The sequence below is a fragment of the Balearica regulorum genome, chromosome 21, assembly GCF_011004875.1.
Source record: "Balearica regulorum gibbericeps isolate bBalReg1 chromosome 21, bBalReg1.pri, whole genome shotgun sequence".
In the NCBI taxonomy this organism is placed as follows: domain Eukaryota; kingdom Metazoa; phylum Chordata; class Aves; order Gruiformes; family Gruidae; genus Balearica; species Balearica regulorum.
In genome coordinates, this window is record NC_046204.1 from 5080558 (window position 1) to 5099529 (window position 18972).

Genomic DNA, 18972 nt, shown 5'->3' on the forward strand with positions numbered 1-18972 from the left:
AGCTAAAATGGGAGCAGGATGTGCTCTGGCTCTTTTTGGACCTCTTTGCCATTGTAGAAGATGGAAGTTTTTCCACTGGTTAAGGGGAAAAGGTTTGGCTGTTGTAGCAGTTTGCCATGTTAAGCTTGTTATGTGCAGACCAGTTACTTAAGTTACTTTTGTGTGCAATTCCTTTCTTGGGATTTCTTTATAGGCACTATGTGAACTTTGTGAAATCAAGTTTGGGAAAACACACCCTATGTGCAGTTTGGTAAGTGTATCCAGTCTGATTTTTTTTTTTCAATTTAAAAAGACCGTGTAATTTATTTTGTTGTTGGTATTGTATGATCCCCATTGATAATGTTCTGAAGAACTCTAAACCGGGACTACTGTAGTATCTCATGCTAAACAGTAGTTTAAAGTAAACTGGTAAAGAGAGTCTTTTTCCCTGAGAATTTAGAAAAACTGGGACAAACAAGACTTGCTTAGATACTGAGGAGGTGTTTCCATTGAGCTATCAGCAGGACTGACTGTTGGAGAATCGAGGGCATACGGCAAACACTGAAAGGTGACAGTGCAGGTATAGTATGGCTGATACGGCAGCTTTGATTAACCTGCTATTTCTTCTGTTTTCTAGGTTGTTTCTTTGCCCTTGTGGTTGCCTAAATCTTTAAGCACAGGTGCAGGAAGAGAGCTGCAAAGACTTTCCTATCTTGGAGCCTTCTTCAGCCTCTCTGTCTTTGCTGAAGATGATGTAAGTGTGGTGTAGTTTTTGTTTGGTTCTTTTGGGTTTTTTATTTGTTTTGGTTTTTCCCCTTCCCCAATATGTTCAATATATTTGCTAATATTCATTCTACTTTCAGAACAAAGTAGTTGAAAAGTACTTCTCAGGGCCTGCCATTACTCTTGAAAACACCAGAGTTGTTAGCCAGTCTTTGCAACATTACCTGGAATTAGCAAGGGTAAGTTCTTATGTTTAAAAAAAAAAAAGCAAGCATACTGTGGGTTTTTTGGTCTTGACATAGAGGAAGAATGTACTCTAAAATAATGTAACTTCTATATTAAACAATGAATTTGTTAGGATATGGCTGAAGGGAAAGAGGAAGAAGAATCAGTGCTACAAATACTTCTCTAGGGCTGTAAGCCAGTTCAGAAAATAACAGAACAGTTAGTCATGGATTATAGTTTATGTTAAAGAATGAGTAAAAAAATGCATACTGTATTAGTAGTTTGTGTGTTGCACTAGTCTTATATATAAATCTTTTCTGTAACTAATTTCATAACTAATACATGCGTATTATGTTGACAATAAGACCGTAACAGAAGTTGTAGTTAGTTTTGTGGAATTTGTAGAACGTAAAAAATATGGAGCAACAGAAAGCAGGAATGCGATGTTGAAAAGTATGTGCAACCTGACAGAATGTTTACTTGAAATTCCAGCAAGAGCTATTCAAGATTCTACACAGTATTTTATTGAATGGTGAAACTCGAGAAGCAGCTCTCAGTTACATGGCAGCTATTGTCAATGCCAACATGAAAAAGGCACAAATGCAGGTAAATAAAGAGAACACTCTTCCTGTAATTCGGGGATTTGGTCAATGCACAAATAGCACTATATGGCTCACGCAGTGGTGGCTCTTGAATGGAGGGCAAAAGAATTTTAAATTCCTGCTACAACAGGCAAGAAGCCCTGTCATCAGTCTTTATCTCTTTCAATACATTTCCCGCTCCTGAAATTATTCTGCTTTACCTATTTGATCAGTTTATGTTATTTCCTGTCTTAGGACTGGCATGTTCACTTCATTAACAGGGATCATATATGAGATGTTTAAAGCTTTGTACTCCTCCCCCCCCCCCCGTGCACTCCCCATCCCTCAATCTATGGGGGCTTCATTCATTCCAATTGGCTATGTTAAAAAACTTATTTCCCAGCTGGTAAGTTGCTAGGCTTTGTTTGTATGGTTTCTGTCAAAGGGGTAATGCAGATACGAACTGGCACAGTTCCAATGAAACAACAGGGATGTTATTTTGCCATTGTTTAATCAACACATTGCACTCACTTCCTGTGATAAAATCTGTGCGTGAATCCTGAACAACTGAAATTTGCATCATCGTCTTCAAGTCCCCTTTTCAAAAGTAAAGGTTTGGAACCATTGCTAGGAATATTTCTGTCAAATTCCAATGAAGAAGTAATAAAACTTTACACTTAAGATATAAACTTATGAATTGAAGCTCAGCAACTACTTGAAACTCTTCTGTTGCTGTCTATATCTGTGGCAAACCATTCTTGAAAGAGGCCTTTTTAATTTCTTAGGTCTTGTTTAACGTTCTTGAGAACGACTACTTGAACCGTAGAGAAAGATAATTTGTAAGTTAGTAAGTAACTGTCCCGATATCATGAAGGTCTCCTCAGAGATCCACATTCTTTGTAATTTCTCCCTTTTCTTGAACTTGCATCCTTCATTGATGTTGAATACTGTTCAAGCAGCAGAAAATACCCTTGTATTTCTAAGCTTATGTTTTCAACTATTTTCTCTCTTACCCCACAGACAGATGATCGTTTGGTGTCTACAGATGGCTTTATGCTCAACTTCTTATGGGTACTACAGCAACTAAGTATGAAGATAAAGCTGGAAACGGTTGATCCCATGTACATATTTCATCCCAGGTGTCGTATTGACCTCCCAACAGATGAGACAAGAGTGAAAGCAACAATGGAGGATGTTACAGCCTGGATTGCTGAACTTTGTGAGTACTTTTAATTGAGATATGTTAAGCATTTACTCTGCCTTCTCGATACAGGAGGTACATAGAAATACTTGATTCCGGAAAATAATTTCCCTATTCCTAAATGTTTTTTCTTGATGCTGTCTGCTCTTACGTGTTTTAAAGTTGAGTTTAAGGTCTCACCCCTAGATAAGGCAGTTAAGTTAAATTTATTCACCTATACGCTTTCTTGTTTCTTTGTTTTCTAGACAGGGATCCGTCTCCATTTTCTGAGCCGAAATTCCCAACAGAATGTTTCTTCCTAACCCTGCATGCCCATCATCTCTCAATCCTGCCAAGCTGCCGTCGGTACATACGTAGACTGCGGGCCATCAGGGAACTCAACAGGTTAGAAGTTGTTAATTATCTAGAGCATCTGAGTCCTAGCAATATCGTCTTCTCACCATGATGGAAAGTCCTATAAACTTAGTGGAAATTAGAATAATTTGGGTAAAACTGTTGCTGAGTACAGAGCATCATAACTATTTGGTGATCTGCTGCTTTTGGCCCTTATGGATTTTTGCTTATGTTCAGGAACTGTGGCTTGAATCAAGAATTCAGATAATAGTGGGATGGAGGATACTGGTTCCACAAGGCAACTCAAATTGGTGACAAGACCATTCTATTTAAAAGATAATTGAATTGTTTTCAGAGTATTTTAAGATTGTCATGACATTACTTAACACTTTTTATTGTAACTTAATCTGTGATGTGGCTGATGGTGTGTGGATGTTGGTGCCTCGGTCTCTTTGACATAGCTGTAGGAGTGCATATAAAGTTACTTGTCTGATAATCAAGTCATTGTAAACAGCTTGTGATTTCAGATACAAGACATTGTTAGTTGTGCCTGAGCTGTTCTGTATCGTTTCAGAAGATATTTACCTCAATCCCCTTGGATTCTGAGGCGGGGTAACTTGTCATACTCTCGGGGCAGGGGGTAGGGAAGCCTTCGCAGTAAACTCTTACATGTTGATGTACATGTAATTCAGCATGTGGTTTACCATTTTAAAAATTATAAATAAAAGTCATAATGTTGACATGAAGATACTCCTGTTTTCCACTTCTCTTGGCATAAATTCAAATAGACTTTTATAGCTGCTAAACCTCGAAGAATACTCTGTTAAAATTAGAACAGATTTTTATATCATCAGTATTTTCCATTGTTTATAATTGCACTCATTGCATTTTGGTAAATGTTCCTTGGCAGTAATACCATGAGTTCATTACAGGATTTTTGGACTGTGTTCGTAATGATTTCATTTTTAGTTTTTAAAACACACGTAGGCCAAGAACCTGGGAAGCTGCAGAAAGTGGAATGTGAAGAATCAATATATCTTAAAGATAAAATGTATTTTCCTATAAAACAGCCTGTGGATTACTTGTAAATAAGCCATACATTTGGCTTGAAAGGGAATTGCTGCTTTTTTCCTTATTTAGAATTGTTGCGAAGCAGTTGCTTATGCAGCAATCTCCATCTAACGGTGCAGAGTGAAGAGCTCTTGGCTTTTGCTGACATCAGTAGGAGCTTAGTGTTCAGCATTTTTGGTGAATTGCTTAGTTGCTTGCAGCACTGGGCACTGTAATTAGATGTTGGTAATGAAGAAATTAGGGTATTTTTCTGCTGTAGGCAGAGATTGACATGGAAAAGAATTTGTGTTTAGAGGAGGGATGAAAAGGAACCATATTCATATAGGTCAGTAGATTGAGTTTTATTCTAATCAGCTGTCCTTTCTAAAAAGGATTAAGATATGGGAATACATAGGACTTTTAAAATGTAAATGGTGTGTGTAATGTACATTTAAGTTCTCTCTTCTGTGGGGCAGAGTGAGAAGATGGGTAAGGGAGGGGAGCTAATACCAGCCACCTTGATTTTTTTTTGCTGACAGGGAGACTGTAGACTACTGATGGTTTGTACTCCTCTGCAAGCCTGAATTTTAAATTTTATGGGGAGTGGAGCATGAGAAGGGTAGAACAAAACTGCAAAAATTCATTTACGATAGCAGAAAGTGGGAAGACACACAGGATGCAGACTTGTACCGTTCTTGGGAGAAGGAAGGTGTTTTTAACAAGTCCTGTTGTCACTCACCTTTTTCTTCCTTAGCTGATAATGTTTTCCAATTTCCTTTCTGATACTAGAAAATGAATGAGATCTCTAAATATCTCATCGTTAACTGGACCAACCCTTTGTGTTGGGTTAATTTTAATGACATTCTTTTAACCTTCCTTTAGAATGACTGTAGGGTTCAGTGTGAAATAAGAAAAAAGATAAATACTTTCTTTTTTTAATACAGTAGATAAAATTAGCTTGTCAGGCAGGACAGATCCCTTCTGTGTTTCATCTCTCCCCCCCCTTTTTTTTTCCTCCACTGTTCTGATTTGCCTGACAGGCATGTGTGTTGGAGCTAGTGTATGTACTGCCTTTGGATGCACACTGTGCAGATCTTCAGTCTGCATTTAGAAAAGCAATTTAGTTTTCTTGTTATGATGATAGGTAACTTCTGTGAAAATTATTAGTGCTTTTCCCTACTTTTCTTCTCAGCGTTTCCTCAGTATTTAGCAGATCAGTAGGTTAAATACCTTGTAGACGGCAGTATGTATCCCCTCTCTCATGATAACCAATTATTACATCTGGTTTTCAGGACTGTTGAAGATCTGAAAAACAATGAAAGTCAGTGGAAGGATTCACCTCTGGCTACCAGGCATCGAGAAATGCTGAAACGTTGCAAGACACAGCTTAAGGTTTGTAAGTGATTCAGTTCTCAACTAAATGCCTTTATCAATGTGTCTGTATGTTCACTTTCTGCCCTAATGTTTAAGTGCAACTTCCCACTGATGCTTCCTGAAAATGGTAGGTTTGAATCTATGAACTGTGTGAGCTCATTAAAACATATTTTTGACTGCACTAGATGGTGGTCATGATACAAGATAACATTAATGGTGAATCTAAAATTCAAAGTAACATCAAGATTAACTTAGCCAGCAGTCCTCAAAAAGAAGAAAATACTGTTATTATTGGAGAGAGAACAGCAAAGGAATTGTGATTTGTTCAGGGGTAGTTGGGTGTGCACAATCCATGCCCATGGAGGAGATGGACTCGAGTCCCTAATCTCACGTAGAATTCTTGCAAACATGAGTATGCTGGGTCCTCTTTTGAAGGTCTGTCCTGCTTAGATTTTCCTAGTATAAATTGTCAGAAATCTTCTGAACTGCATCACCAAAATGACTTTAATTGCACTTTTTCCCACTTCGATATCTCTTATTTCTTTCATTGTTCCCATGAAGCTGGTAAAAGGCTCCTCTGTCCCTGAAACTGAAATTGTGCATGTTTTTCTTAACATGTTGGGACTTAAGTGCCCTGTTTTCTTCAAATAACAGCATATTTGAAGAAGACACCATTGTATAATTGTTGTAATTCATAGATACATTGATTAGCTTGGATAGGCTAGACCTTACCTTTATGTTGTCTTGCCCTGGATTAGTTTTTGTATGCATATTCTGCAGAAACTGGTGAGGTGCAAGGCTTGTGCAGATGCTGGTTTGCTGGATGAAAACTTTCTCAGGAGATGCCTGAATTTCTATGGCATGGTGATTCAGCTGATGCTTCGCATTCTTGACCCTGCCTATCCCAAGTGAGTGTCAGGATTGTCTTGTGTAAATTGTATCAAAGATATTTCAGATCATGTTAGATTGTTTACTGAATATAGCAGATCTAGAATTTTAATTGTTTGGCTTTTTTACAGTGTCTGCATTCTTATGTGATGGTTACTTTGCCAGTGACATACATACATTCTTGTATGGAATATTTATATATTACTTATAGTTTGAGGTTCAGTTGGGGTGGGGAGCAACCCTCAGGTATGTTTAGTACATTTTAAGTACTAACAGATTTTTAAAAAGTCAGTGTCAGAACTTTACAAGTAAAGTGTTCCATAGGAGAATTTCATAGGAGAACTCATGACACTTTCTACTTCCTACGCTGCTATTTCACTGTCCTGTTTGTTCTTTCATTCTACAGCATAAAATTGCCTTTAACTCCAGAAGTTCCGAAGGTATTTGCAGCATTGCCAGAGTTTTACGTGGAAGATGTCGCTGAATTCTTATTTTTTATTGTACAGTAAGTAAAGTTATAGCTAAAGGAAATTTGTACTACCCTTTATCCCTGTAACAAGTGGTATGCACATAAATTTAGGGTGCAAAGAATTTTTTTTATGGTTTGGAGTGAGACCTTCTGATCTCATGTGTTAAATAATCACTAGAATAGTATTTTTAAATAGTCATAGCTTAATAAATAGAAAATTTCCCACTTAGATATTTGTTGGGATGAAATGCATTTGTATAGGTTTAGCAGTTTAAGTGGGCAAGAATACTATTCAGATGTAATCCTGGAGTTCTGAAGCTGGTAGCTTTCTTCATAGGAAACTTGATTTTATGTGCAAGAAAAGAATATGATAGTGTTTCAGGCTAAAATTCAGTTTCCAGTGGACAGCTGGCAAGACCTTTTGGAAGAGTAAGAATCTAGTTTCTGTAGAGAAAGATGGGATATTATGATAAAATTACTGAACTCTTCCAGTTAATGAGTGATCTGAACTAACTTGATGTATGTGATAAATCTTCTGTAGACAATACAGGGTTTTTAATTTTGTTTTCCTTATCTCCTTCTTTTCAGATATGCTCCTCAGGTGCTTTATGAGCCCTGTACTCAGGACATAGTGATGTTCCTTGTTGTGATGCTGTGCAACCAGAACTACATCCGAAATCCTTATTTAGTAGCTAAGCTGGTAGAAGTGATGTTCATGACAAATCCAGCTGTTCAGCCCCGGACACAAAAGTTCTTTGAAATGATTGAGAATCATCCACTCTCCACTAAATTGTTAGTCCCCTCCTTGATGAAGTTTTACACAGGTAAGTATTTTGTCTGTAGTTCCCTGAGCGTACAGTAAGCAATGAGTATTATAAGGCAAAAGGCTGTGTTAGTTGTTGTAACCTTTAAAAAAAATCCCAAACAACCAACAAATCAGGTAGATCTTGGGTCTTTTAAAGATGAGGCTTTGTTGCTCAGGAATCGGGGGAAATAGCATTAGACGGAACCTTGAGAATTTTAGTCCTCCTACAAGCTGCTGTGCAGTGACAACTCTAGCACTGTAGGTTGCTGTGACAATTGGTTCTGTGTGTTTAGATTGCAAATTGGAAGTTTTTTGTTTGTTTTGTAAGAGAGTATTGGGATTTTACAACTTCCGATTGTGGTTTCGCTAGTCCTGTAGATTTGGATACTTCAGAAGAGCTTTGCACCCATAGAAACAAGTATTTTTTGAGTGTTCCCTGGGTTATCTCATTATTGAAATCTTAGACTGTGGGATGAAGAGCAGAGTGGAGTTGAATAGAACAGAAGGTTTTGTTTTCTGAGGGTTTTTCTTTGGAAATGAGGTTGGTTCTAGACTAGAAAACAGAGGGTGCTGCTGCTTTTAATGGGAATTAAGATGGAGACTTCTGAATAGGAATTGAATTTTATCTCTTAATGCTTGAAGTTCATCACACTGGAGACAGTAGGGGAGAGATGTAGTGTGTTGCAGGTGAATCCTGGTGGGAAAGAGTTTCAATTTCAGTTCTGGGGTCTATTTTCTTTTCCAGATGTTGAACATACTGGAGCCACTAGCGAATTCTATGACAAGTTTACGATCCGCTACCACATCAGCACCATTTTCAAAAGCCTCTGGCAGAATATAGCTCACCATGGTACATTTATGGAAGAGTTCAAGTGAGTAGGAAATTGTGTATGATGCTGCTTTCTGTCATGCAAACTGGGCAATGACCTGAGAAGGCTATTACTGTTGGGAAAGGGTGATGCTGCTTTCCGTTGTAGCTTAAATGGCAGCTCCTTCCAGTAGAACTGGAGTATTTCTAAACTGAGCTCTGGACACCACAATCAACTTGGCTTGGGGAATGGGATCGTTATTCACAATATACAGTGCAGAAGGAGTGTTGCTGGGGTCGCAGTCTGGTCTGCACACCCATCTACTCTGCCGTGATAACTGTGTTTCAATGTTTTCAGCTCTGGGAAGCAATTTGTTCGCTACATCAACATGCTGATAAATGACACAACTTTCTTGCTGGATGAGAGTCTGGAGTCCCTAAAACGTATCCATGAAGTGCAAGAGGAGATGAAGAATAAAGAACAATGGGACCTGCTGCCCAGGGTGAACAGAGCTGTTTTTCAAAGTGCCCTTTACTTATTTTTTAGTTTTTTAATACAAGACCATTAAAAAAAAACTTTTAAATAAGAGTGCTGCTCATGAGAAGCAGTTCTCTTTGCTTTTTCTTGCTGCCAGTATGGCCATGGTCACTCTGGATGACATCCTGCAAAAAACCATCATTCTGCATAGTTATGTTGTGGCTGGCAAAGAATGTGGTATGAAGTGGAAACAGTATAAAATTTTAAATCCCTGTGCACTTAATTCTAAGTGGAGAAATTGAGACTTTAACCTTCTTGAAGGAGGTTTTGGAAGATGCTCGCCAGTTGAATTGACTTCAAGAAAATAGAAGCTTTTATTTTGTTAATGCATTGATCCTGGGTAGATTTGATGCAAACAATTAGAGTCCTATACCTCAGACCTTAGCCTGATTAAACAATAATTGTATGTGTTGATCCACCAATGTCAGGTATTTCTATTTTAAGGTTATTGATTTAAAAAAAGTTTGAAAAGAAAAGCTATAAAAATCTTGTTTGTTAAACTTACTCTGGTTTGCTCTTCTGAAGCATTCTTCCTGTTTGTGCCTACTAGCAAAGTAAAGCCATTCCTGTAGTGACAAAATGAGCTGATACATCATCTACAGATTCTTCTGTTGTGGAGTGTTTACTTATGATGGTGCATAAATTAGAGAGAACCTCACTTGACTCTCAGATCCCAAGCTGGTTTTGAAGTATTGGCATTTGGATGGAAAGGAAGCATAACCCAGTTCTGCAGCTGTGAGGAGCAGTTACAGGATGTAAATAGACTCAAACGTGTGGAGTCTTGTGATGCCATTTGCATTCACTTTTAGTGTTGCAGAATTCTGGAAAATTGTTGGGAGACTTTTGTTTAGTATTAGGTAGAAGTGAGCTGCACCTTAAATGTATTGCATCTGGATTTGAATTGCAGTCTGTTCTTCTGTCTGTCTAAATCATGTTAGCTTTATGGCTGTGTGGACTTGTAATCGCTGAATGTTTATTTTCTAGGATCAGCAACAAGCTCGGCAATCGCAGCTAGCTCAGGATGAGCGTGTGTCTCGTTCATATCTTGCCCTGGCAACAGAAACAGTTGATATGTTCCATATCCTTACCAAGCAGGTTCAAAAGCCTTTTCTCAGACCTGTAAGTCCTGCTTAAATTTAACTTGGTTTCTAGCTTCTCTAACATCTCTACTGTTGGATAACAACCTGGAATTGTTATTGAATCCATTCTCCTCCCCTTTCTCCCACTCACTGAAATCTAATTGCTTTTGAAGTTATTTGATGTTAACAGCATTGCCTGAGTCACTGAGATGGTGTGATCCTTCTAGACAGAAGCTGTTTGTGTTACATATTTTTAATGGAAAGCATGCATAAAGAAAAGACACTTTCTGCAAGCCTCAAAATTATAATTTTATTAGTTAATAATTCCTGGTCTTGCTGTATTGAAATCTAATGATAATCTTCATCACTGCCTTCATGCTGTGATCTGTGTTTTACTTCGGTCTTGTAGGAACTTGGACCGCGATTGGCTGCTATGTTGAACTTTAACTTACAGCAACTGTGTGGCCCCAAGTGCCGTGACCTGAAAGTCGAAAACCCTGAGAAATATGGGTTTGAACCAAAGAAGCTGTTGGACCAACTGACTGACATTTACCTACAGCTAGATTGTGCTCGCTTTGCTAAAGCAATTGCTGATGATCAGGTGAGCTCCAAAAAGACGAGAAGGGGAAGGGCAAAAGCACTGTGGACAAACAGGACTTTGCAGAATACTCTAGAATAGTTTCATCTTACTTGTATGCTGCTGCCCAGTTTCTGTCATATATGTTTGCAATTTCTTTTCTTTCGGCAGATGGTCTCTGTTCATAGGCTGCCTGCTCTTTGTAGATGGGTGTATTTTCTAGGTGTTTTGCAAACCTACAGACACACATAAACATCTATAGCACTTCACACATGTAGGAAACTTCCTGAGCACCAGTTGTACTCATTGTAATTTAGCAGCAGTGCTTTGTCCTGATCCTCCTAGGGGGAAAACTGAAGCATACAAAGAGTTTTGACTCTCTTCCCTCTTCCTCATCAAGAACACATGAAATGGGCAGAGCTGGGACTAAGAGCCTCATTTAGCAATCATTGTCAAGACTAACAGTTTCCAAATTGTATTCCCTTTTATATCACTTTATTAAAAGGCTGTGTAATAAACTGACAAAACACAACATACACGAGACAATTAAGACACCTTTGAACTCCTAATGGTATTCTTCAGAGCAGCATGTTAATTCTTAAGGTAGATAAGCTATCCCTCACTTCTGTGTTCTTGTAAAGTTGTGAAACTACTGAATCGCATCTCTCTGTGCCTGTGTCATACAATACAAACTTTTCAAAATCTAGAAGGGAAAAAATGTTCTCAATGGCTGCTTGAAATTCTAGTGGAAGCTGTTTCACAATACATGAAGCTGTGTTTGCATGTCTTGTGAAGCAGAGGTACCAGAGTACCTCTCTCTTCTGTAATTATTTAAGTTCTGGTAATTGCAGGTATCAGTACCACTTCTGAAACAGACTTTATGTGTTTGCATGTGTATAAAGAACATGCAGTGCATTTTCTATGCTGTTCAGTATATATGAAAGTGAAAATGTTATCTATGGTTCATTCATCGATGCAAGCCATGGCAAAATGCACAGCAATGACATAGGGATTAAAAAGAAAGAAGCCTGCTGGTGTGGGAACTGGAATAAAGCTTAATTAACAAAGTAGCCCTTCATAAAAAGTGGGGGAGTGACTAGTATCTTAGAAACTGTCAATGACAGGAAAAAACACCAAGGAAATGCACAGTTGGTTAACAGCTACTGGTTTTGGGAGGAAAAAACAAAACAAACAAAAAGTTGCTTGATCATGGCAAGGTCTCTAAAGCATTTTGATACATCTACCATTTGCAAATCCTAGCACGTATTACAGGAATCTGAAAACGTTTATAAAGCCCTGGGCATATTGCCATAGTTCTGTTCTCTGTGAGCTAGAAAGGAGTTTGGGTGGGCACTGTGTGTCCTAAGTTGTGAATGGTATTTCTCCGTGAACATTTTAAAATCCCTAAGGAAAACAGAAATCTGTAATGTGTTTTGTTTTGTTGTTTAATTCAACCTTGCACTGCAGTGTAAACAACAATTTTTATGAAAGGCTTATATCAAAACACAACATTGAGAACTTGAAATGATGTCTTTAGAACATAAGCAGCTTTCAAAAGTCCTTGTGTAACTTTCTTTTTTTTACATGAAAGCAATGCTGCTTCAGTTGAAACTACAGGAGATGCATTTGGTGTTGGAGTGTTGTGCTGTGTAGCTGCACAGCCCTGACTGTGCTGGTTGGCAGGCTTCCAGCAAGCATTTGTTCCCTCTGAGTTGCCTTACTATTTTTGAAACATCATGGGGTGGGTTTTTTGTTTGGGTTAGGAGAAAGAATCGCTTCTTTCCCAGTACTGCCGTGCACATTATCAGAGAAGTTAACAAATCAAAAAACCTTTTCATTTTGTGCTGTATTTTCAGCCAAGACTTGTGAGAACAAGAATAGACAGGAGTGGCAAGACAGATGTTTTGTCTAAGGAACAAACCTAATCATTATAGTCAGCCTCTCCGAGTGTTTGATTCATTTTGATTAGGTGATGTTGTATTTTTTTTTTTTTGGTCCTGAACAGATCTACAGTAGTGATAACAAGTAAAAAAGCATAAGTCTACCCCAAATTGACATTTTGGTGCTAAATGAAATGTTACCTGCATACTACTTTCCTGTCTGACGTAATGTTGAGGTTTCATTGATCCATCCTTCTGAAGTTTTAAAAATGCATTAAAAGATTTTTTAGACTTTTTTATGGCATGTTAAGATCCTACAACTCAGCAAAGTTATCTTTTTATGCTTTGCTTGTAGAGGTCCTACAGCAAAGAGCTCTTTGAGGAGGTTATCTCTAAGATGAGAAAGGCTGGCATCAAGTCAACCATAGCAATAGAGAAATTCAAACTGCTGGCAGAGAAAGTGGAGGAAATTGTTGCCAAGAATGCCCGTGCAGAAATTGATTACAGTGATGCTCCGGATGAATTCAGAGGTGAGTTGAGTTTTCTAAATACTGACCTCTTAGGAGAAGAGGGATTTGCTTTGTTACTTTGATTCTATATGAGATTCTTTGATTACTTTGATTCTATACTCTGAGTATATATTAATAGAAACTATGTTTATGAAGCCTTGCATCCTGCTCTATTCCAATTAAATAGTGAAGTAAACAGAGAGCTAAAAGTTTGTGTTTCTTCTGGGAACTGTACTGTCCAGTCCTATCCATGTTTTGCTTACATGTGCTTTAAAACAGTAAGAAAAAAACAAAATCAGAAAATTAGAGTGCAGATAGTCAATGATTAGTCCCCATTCAGAAAGGGGAAAGCAATATAAAGGCTGAAGTCCACTGCTCACTTTAACCATTTTACGTAACTTAGCAATATACCTGCTGGGGACCCTGAGTATCTTGGTTCCGCACTGTGGTTTTGTGTGCAGATAAAATTTGTAGCTCTTGTCCTTAGTGTAATGAGGAGACACTTGTGCCCTCAGATCCACTTATGGACACTCTGATGACTGACCCGGTGAGGCTGCCATCCGGAACTATTATGGACCGGTCGATCATCCTGAGGCATCTGTTGAACTCTTCCACCGATCCGTTCAATCGTCAGACGCTGACAGAAAATATGCTGGAACCAGGTATCTGTGTAACAGTCAGCAATGGAACTGTTAAACTGTACACCAATTGCTTCCCCAATTGTTCTGTATACTTTCAGAAGCGTGTTGAGGCCTCAGTTAACAGTTCTTTCAACTTGCACTGAAAAGCCCATTCTCTCTGTTTTCCCTTTTTCTGGAGAAAAAACCCACACCCTTACCTTTTTAACTACCAGGTGAAAGGATATTGTTATGATGGGTAAATAAGCTATTCATTTACTCAAAGCTGTGCAGAAAATACATGGAGGGAAAAGAAAATAGTGTACATAGTCCTGATCAGATTTCTAGAAAAGAATTTGCTATTGGTCATGAGGAACTTTCTCTCATTAGTATTACTAAGTAATTTTAACTAAGTTAATCATTCTTTTTTCTTTTCTTTACCCTGCTAGTGCCAGAACTTAAAGAGCAAATCCAAGCGTGGATGAGAGACAAGCAGAATGCTGACCATTAAGAATTCCCTTGCAGCGCACGCCAACACCGATGGAAGAACAGGGCGTGGGCTGTCCTGGTCGTAGTGGAGCAGACACACTTTGAAAGCTGTAGAGCTGATTAGCATGCCCACTGGCGCTGACTGGCAGTAGTGACCAGAAGCATGTGGACGAGGAGAAAAGCAGCTTAATTCTTGTACATATATTTAAGTGATAACGATGGTCAATAACATGGAGGACAAGCTAGGAAGTTGCTTATGTTACAAAACTGTCCTTCAATATGTCACATTTTGGAGTTTTTACAGCTGAATTATTTTAGCAAAGATGAATGGATCAGGGCAGCATCCCTTCAACCTTATTTTTTACAGCCAGATATCCGTTAATTTGATTGTGGTTAGAACCTTGGACATTTTGCTGCTAAAGTAACTTTTTCCTCTTTCCCTCCCTTCTTCCTCTTCCACCCAGCAAACCTGCACTGCTGTCTTTTCTTTCTTTTTGTAATGCAAAAAAAAAAAAACCCTGTGAAAATCAAAATCATTCCCCTGCCCTCAAAAGAACATATTCTGTGCGATAACTGTGCCTGCAACAAAGTGTTAATCTTGGGATCGTATTTTTATATTACACATATTTGCATATTTGGTTTTTAATTGGTGTTAGACACAAGGATGATTTCAAAAAAGCAAAGACTTCACACATGGATTTTAATTTCTGTTCTTTGAGATGTCCCTTTTCTTTATGTTGATCTAGATGGTCTGGCATTTTTGAAAAGCCTTGTTAGAAAGAAGTATGTTAAAACAGCTGCCATGAATGAGATGCTTGGGAATACCAGGATTTCGGTGACTTTTTAAAAAATAAAATCCATTCTTTTAATGCTGCAGATATGATATATGCTAAATGACAGTTCTGAGCCATTAGAGCTTGTCCGCAGAGAGCAGATCCTTTTATTCTTGGAGGCTGCAGTTTGGGGCAGGGGTCATTTTTTATGTTGCATACCAATTTGTATCCATGGCTTGGCCTTACCAAAGCAGAAAGGGTGCAGGAAATGTAGAATTACATTTTTAAAAAAAAAAATTAAAAAAAATTTCACAAACATTTTTGTATTACTGCCCCCTGCATATGATACTTGAATTTCCTTTTTAAAAAGGATTTGAAACCACAGTGTTTTAAAATTAAGTCTGAAAAAAAGGTTGTGTTTTTCTTTTATTTGTTTTTCGCTGTCTCTTCTGTTCAATTCCTGACTCTCTTGAACTACAATAAATGATACACACTCGCATAAAATGCTTCCTTTGTCTTTCTTTCCTTTAAGTGTGCTGGTGAAAATATAAAAAATACAGACGATTGGGTGGCTTTGTTCAGGTTTGCTGACAGTGATTTGGGATCTGGAGATAACTTAGTAAATGATGTGAAAAATTTCTGTGCACACAGATACCAGTAATACTTCAAAGTAACGAATGTTCCTAAGTGGGTGACTCTTACACCTATTCATAGCTACATGGCAGTTGGTGACAGGCTCCAGGGGGAGTTTTGTTAGGTTATATATAATCCAGTGCTGACCTTTGAGATGTGCAAGTAATTCTAATTTAAAATGTGGAGATGTAGTGGGGGTTTTCTTGTGGGGTTGGGGTTTTTTTGGTGGTGGTGTTTCCCCCTGCCACAGTGTTTTCCCCAAGGGTGGGAGGAATATTCCAAAATTTGTCTTGCATGGATTGCTGGAACAGAGAAGCTGCTTTGTTGCCTGGTTTTAGTTCCTCAACCTTCACTCCTCCCACAAATTCAAATCCCCTTCTTCCCTCTTCAAAAGTCACAGAACAAAGTTGGCTATGCTTTTATCGGAGCTGTCATTCAGCATTCAAATCCATCATGGTTTCTGAACGTATTATAAGGCTATGGCAGTGAGCCACAACTTTCAAGGTGTTTTCTTTTTTAGTAAAGAGGTAATTATTTTCTACATAAACTTAGTGTTCCACTGTCAACCTCATTATTAAGGATTATAGCATGAAATCTATAAACATCCCAGAACTTACACTTAATTTGATGGAGGACAACTGTTTGTCAGTGTATATTTGTTTTTACTGAAGGATGATTAAACTGCTATGGTTTCATTATAGCTTTTTTTCTGTAAGTTAACATCATAGAGCTTTTAGTTTTATTGACAGACTGTGAATGTATGGGAAAGATGGAAGAAATCCTTTCTTCTAATTCTCTTCAGCTATTACAAACTGGATACCCTGCCAGGTTTTCTGAATAAGGATGCTGTGGAAGCAGTGAGCAGTCTTACAGAATGAGAAGAGCACAAGCACAAATAATCCATCCTTCAATTAAAAAGAGCTGATTGCTTATGTGTATCTTGTACAGGGCTTGAGCTCTGCTACTCTCTAATAGTTCCTGATATTTCACAGTTGGAGTGTTAGTTACAACTAATATCAAAGAGGGTTGTGATTTTAAATGTTTTATAAGAACATCTGTACGTAACTAGCTCTTTTTCAATGCAAGTATAAAATGGAAATTATTTATTCCATTGTACCAACCGAAAGGCTTGTTTGAACAAATTCAGGGTCTTAATCTTGTCTGACAGGAGGAAATGGAAATACTTACGTTTCTTGTAAGATGAAATGAATTAAGACAATGCCCTTCACAATCTGAATTTGTATTTGCTTTGCCTTCATATCAGACTTTGACCTGAAGAATATAAATAGCAAAGTTCATACTGAGGTGTTTTGTCTAATTATAGCAAACATTTATCACTTGAAAATGTATCAATGCAGGTATTACAGAAGACACAAAGGCTAACATTAAGTGGCTAAACCAATTTTATCTGGAGAACTACTATCGGGTATTTCAAAGGTGTGAATTTAGACAAATGCTCTACCAAATTCAGCAGTCGTGGGCAGAATAATGAGATGTATTTTAATACGAGCATCTGAAAGTACCATTATATTGCTGTCTTCTGGGTACAAAAGTGAATCAAAACCCCATCATTCAGTGGATAGTGGGCATTTGAGTGTGACAATTTTTAGTTGAATTCATTTAATACCACCTGCAGTTTTCTGTGATTTCTCCTCCCCCTATTAATGTGTCATTTACCTTCTTCAATCCAACTGTAACCTTACTACAATAGAGACTTTACATTAGAGAACGCAAACTATTAATTGATGAAATTACCTTTGACATTTACATGTACCTGCAGAATCTGAACAGCTTTGAGTTGTGAACTGCTCATCCCAGGAATGGCTAACTTACATAAACGTTCCAAAATGTCTTTTTCTTGGAAAAGTTATGAGATGGTCTTGTTGGTCTTTACTTGCCCTCTAGTTATGCGACTAGAAAAATTACTGGGGCAAGTTCTGATGCTGATAGCAATACAGTTCAGTACAATTGATTCTATTATATCACAATTTACACTTATGTAATAGTACAATTTACGTCTCTGTCAACTATTGCCGGCTGGCAGCAAGGGCAGCATAATGCTGTTATTAGCAGGATGACAACACTGCTTTAGCCAGCAACAGATTGACTTTAACAATCCCCAGGAGCACTGCACTACAATGCAGTTGTCTTCCTTTTTCTTATCACTTAGCTTAAACATACTCTCTTTCCTGTATTTGAACAGGCTTCCCAATTTTTGGTAACATATCTCAGTGATTTGAATAACCAACTAATAAATGCGGAAATTTTTCACAGCACTACTTGCTTTCATTTTTCTGGTATAATAACACTCAACATTTTTCTTCTGCTGGGGCCATTCATTATGTATTTTCTTGAAAAGGAGTGTCTAAATTCTAGTTTTAAACACACACGCTTGTAGGGAATTGGATCTGTTTCTGCTGTTTTGCAGGGTTATAGGTTATTGGTCAGGACATAGAAAAGGAGTAAGAATGGTCCCTTACCTGCAAGGGAGTGGACACTACTTTTTTTTTTTTAAACAGGACTCAGAACATTGCAGTAGAGTTTCACTCAAGCACATTTTTAAAATAAGTTAATTCTACATTGCCCAAGGAGACCTGACTTTCAAAAATTACATTAAATGCCTAAGCTCTATAATTAAAAAGGCATCACAACCAGCTAGATGAGGACTGCCTTAATCATTGACCACCTTTCAACTCCATACTTGGTTATTTAAAGAGGAATTTTCCTTGTCTGCCTTTGCAGTAAGTGACCTCCCAGATGCTATACAGCATGTGTCATATGCACTTTACCATTTTCTTTCTCAGCACGTAGTTAGACCTTCTCTGAAAGATTTTTCAAGACTCTGTAAGCAAACAGCTGAATTAACATAGTGGAACTATTCTATGAGAGTACTCTCCAAACTTAGACATAAGACAGTGATGAAGGAACTGCTGTTCCTAAGAGACACTACACAAACTTTGCTGAAGTCAAATTAATCACGTTGTCTATTACCATGGAGGACTACAGCACACAGCCAGTGTTCTGACAGTTTGCAGAGGATTTCAAAACATGTTTTGGGCTTTTTTGGGGGTTGAGGTTTTTTTGTTTTCTAGAGAAATTATAACTGACCTAATCCTGCATGGCCCTAGGTAGAAGTTAGCAGAGTTACGCCACACTAAAACCACCACTAAATCACATGTCCCATCAATAGGAAGTCTTCCAAAGTTCAAATAATGGTATTTTCTAGGACACATGAAAGCCACCTCTTATTTTTGCTTTGCTGGTTCTGCAGCAGTATTTCCCTACAAACCACTGTTCAGCTATCTATTGTTAGGCTTTTGCGTTCAGAGGCGTAACTGCAGGTGATATGCGTGCACGATGAGACTGGGGAGGGGGAAAAGTCACTTTTCACCAAAGGAACATTCTCCCCAAAACCTGAAACTGCTGGGGAGCACAAGAGAC

At 38.1% G+C, this 18972-nt stretch overlaps 1 protein-coding gene across 4 annotated transcripts in view; it reads left to right on the forward strand.

Moving 5' to 3' along the window:
* Positions 1 to 15402, forward strand: part of UBE4B (ubiquitination factor E4B) — a 41663-nt gene extending 26261 nt beyond the window's left edge. For all 4 annotated transcript variants that reach the window (XM_075773195.1, XM_075773196.1, XM_075773197.1 and 1 more), the window contains 17 exons: positions 194 to 250; positions 617 to 733; positions 843 to 941; positions 1420 to 1533; positions 2529 to 2727; positions 2955 to 3093; positions 5385 to 5484; positions 6247 to 6374; positions 6761 to 6859; positions 7412 to 7647; positions 8374 to 8500; positions 8795 to 8939; positions 9959 to 10093; positions 10463 to 10654; positions 12866 to 13040; positions 13535 to 13681; positions 14086 to 15402. In XM_075773195.1, coding sequence (XP_075629310.1) covers positions 194 to 250; positions 617 to 733; positions 843 to 941; positions 1420 to 1533; positions 2529 to 2727; positions 2955 to 3093; positions 5385 to 5484; positions 6247 to 6374; positions 6761 to 6859; positions 7412 to 7647; positions 8374 to 8500; positions 8795 to 8939; positions 9959 to 10093; positions 10463 to 10654; positions 12866 to 13040; positions 13535 to 13681; positions 14086 to 14147 — 2271 coding nt within the window. In that variant the 3' untranslated portion in view covers positions 14148 to 15402. The remainder of the gene's footprint in view (positions 1 to 193; positions 251 to 616; positions 734 to 842; positions 942 to 1419; positions 1534 to 2528; positions 2728 to 2954; positions 3094 to 5384; positions 5485 to 6246; positions 6375 to 6760; positions 6860 to 7411; positions 7648 to 8373; positions 8501 to 8794; positions 8940 to 9958; positions 10094 to 10462; positions 10655 to 12865; positions 13041 to 13534; positions 13682 to 14085) is intronic.
* The last annotated feature ends 3570 nt before the right edge of the window (positions 15403 to 18972 follow it).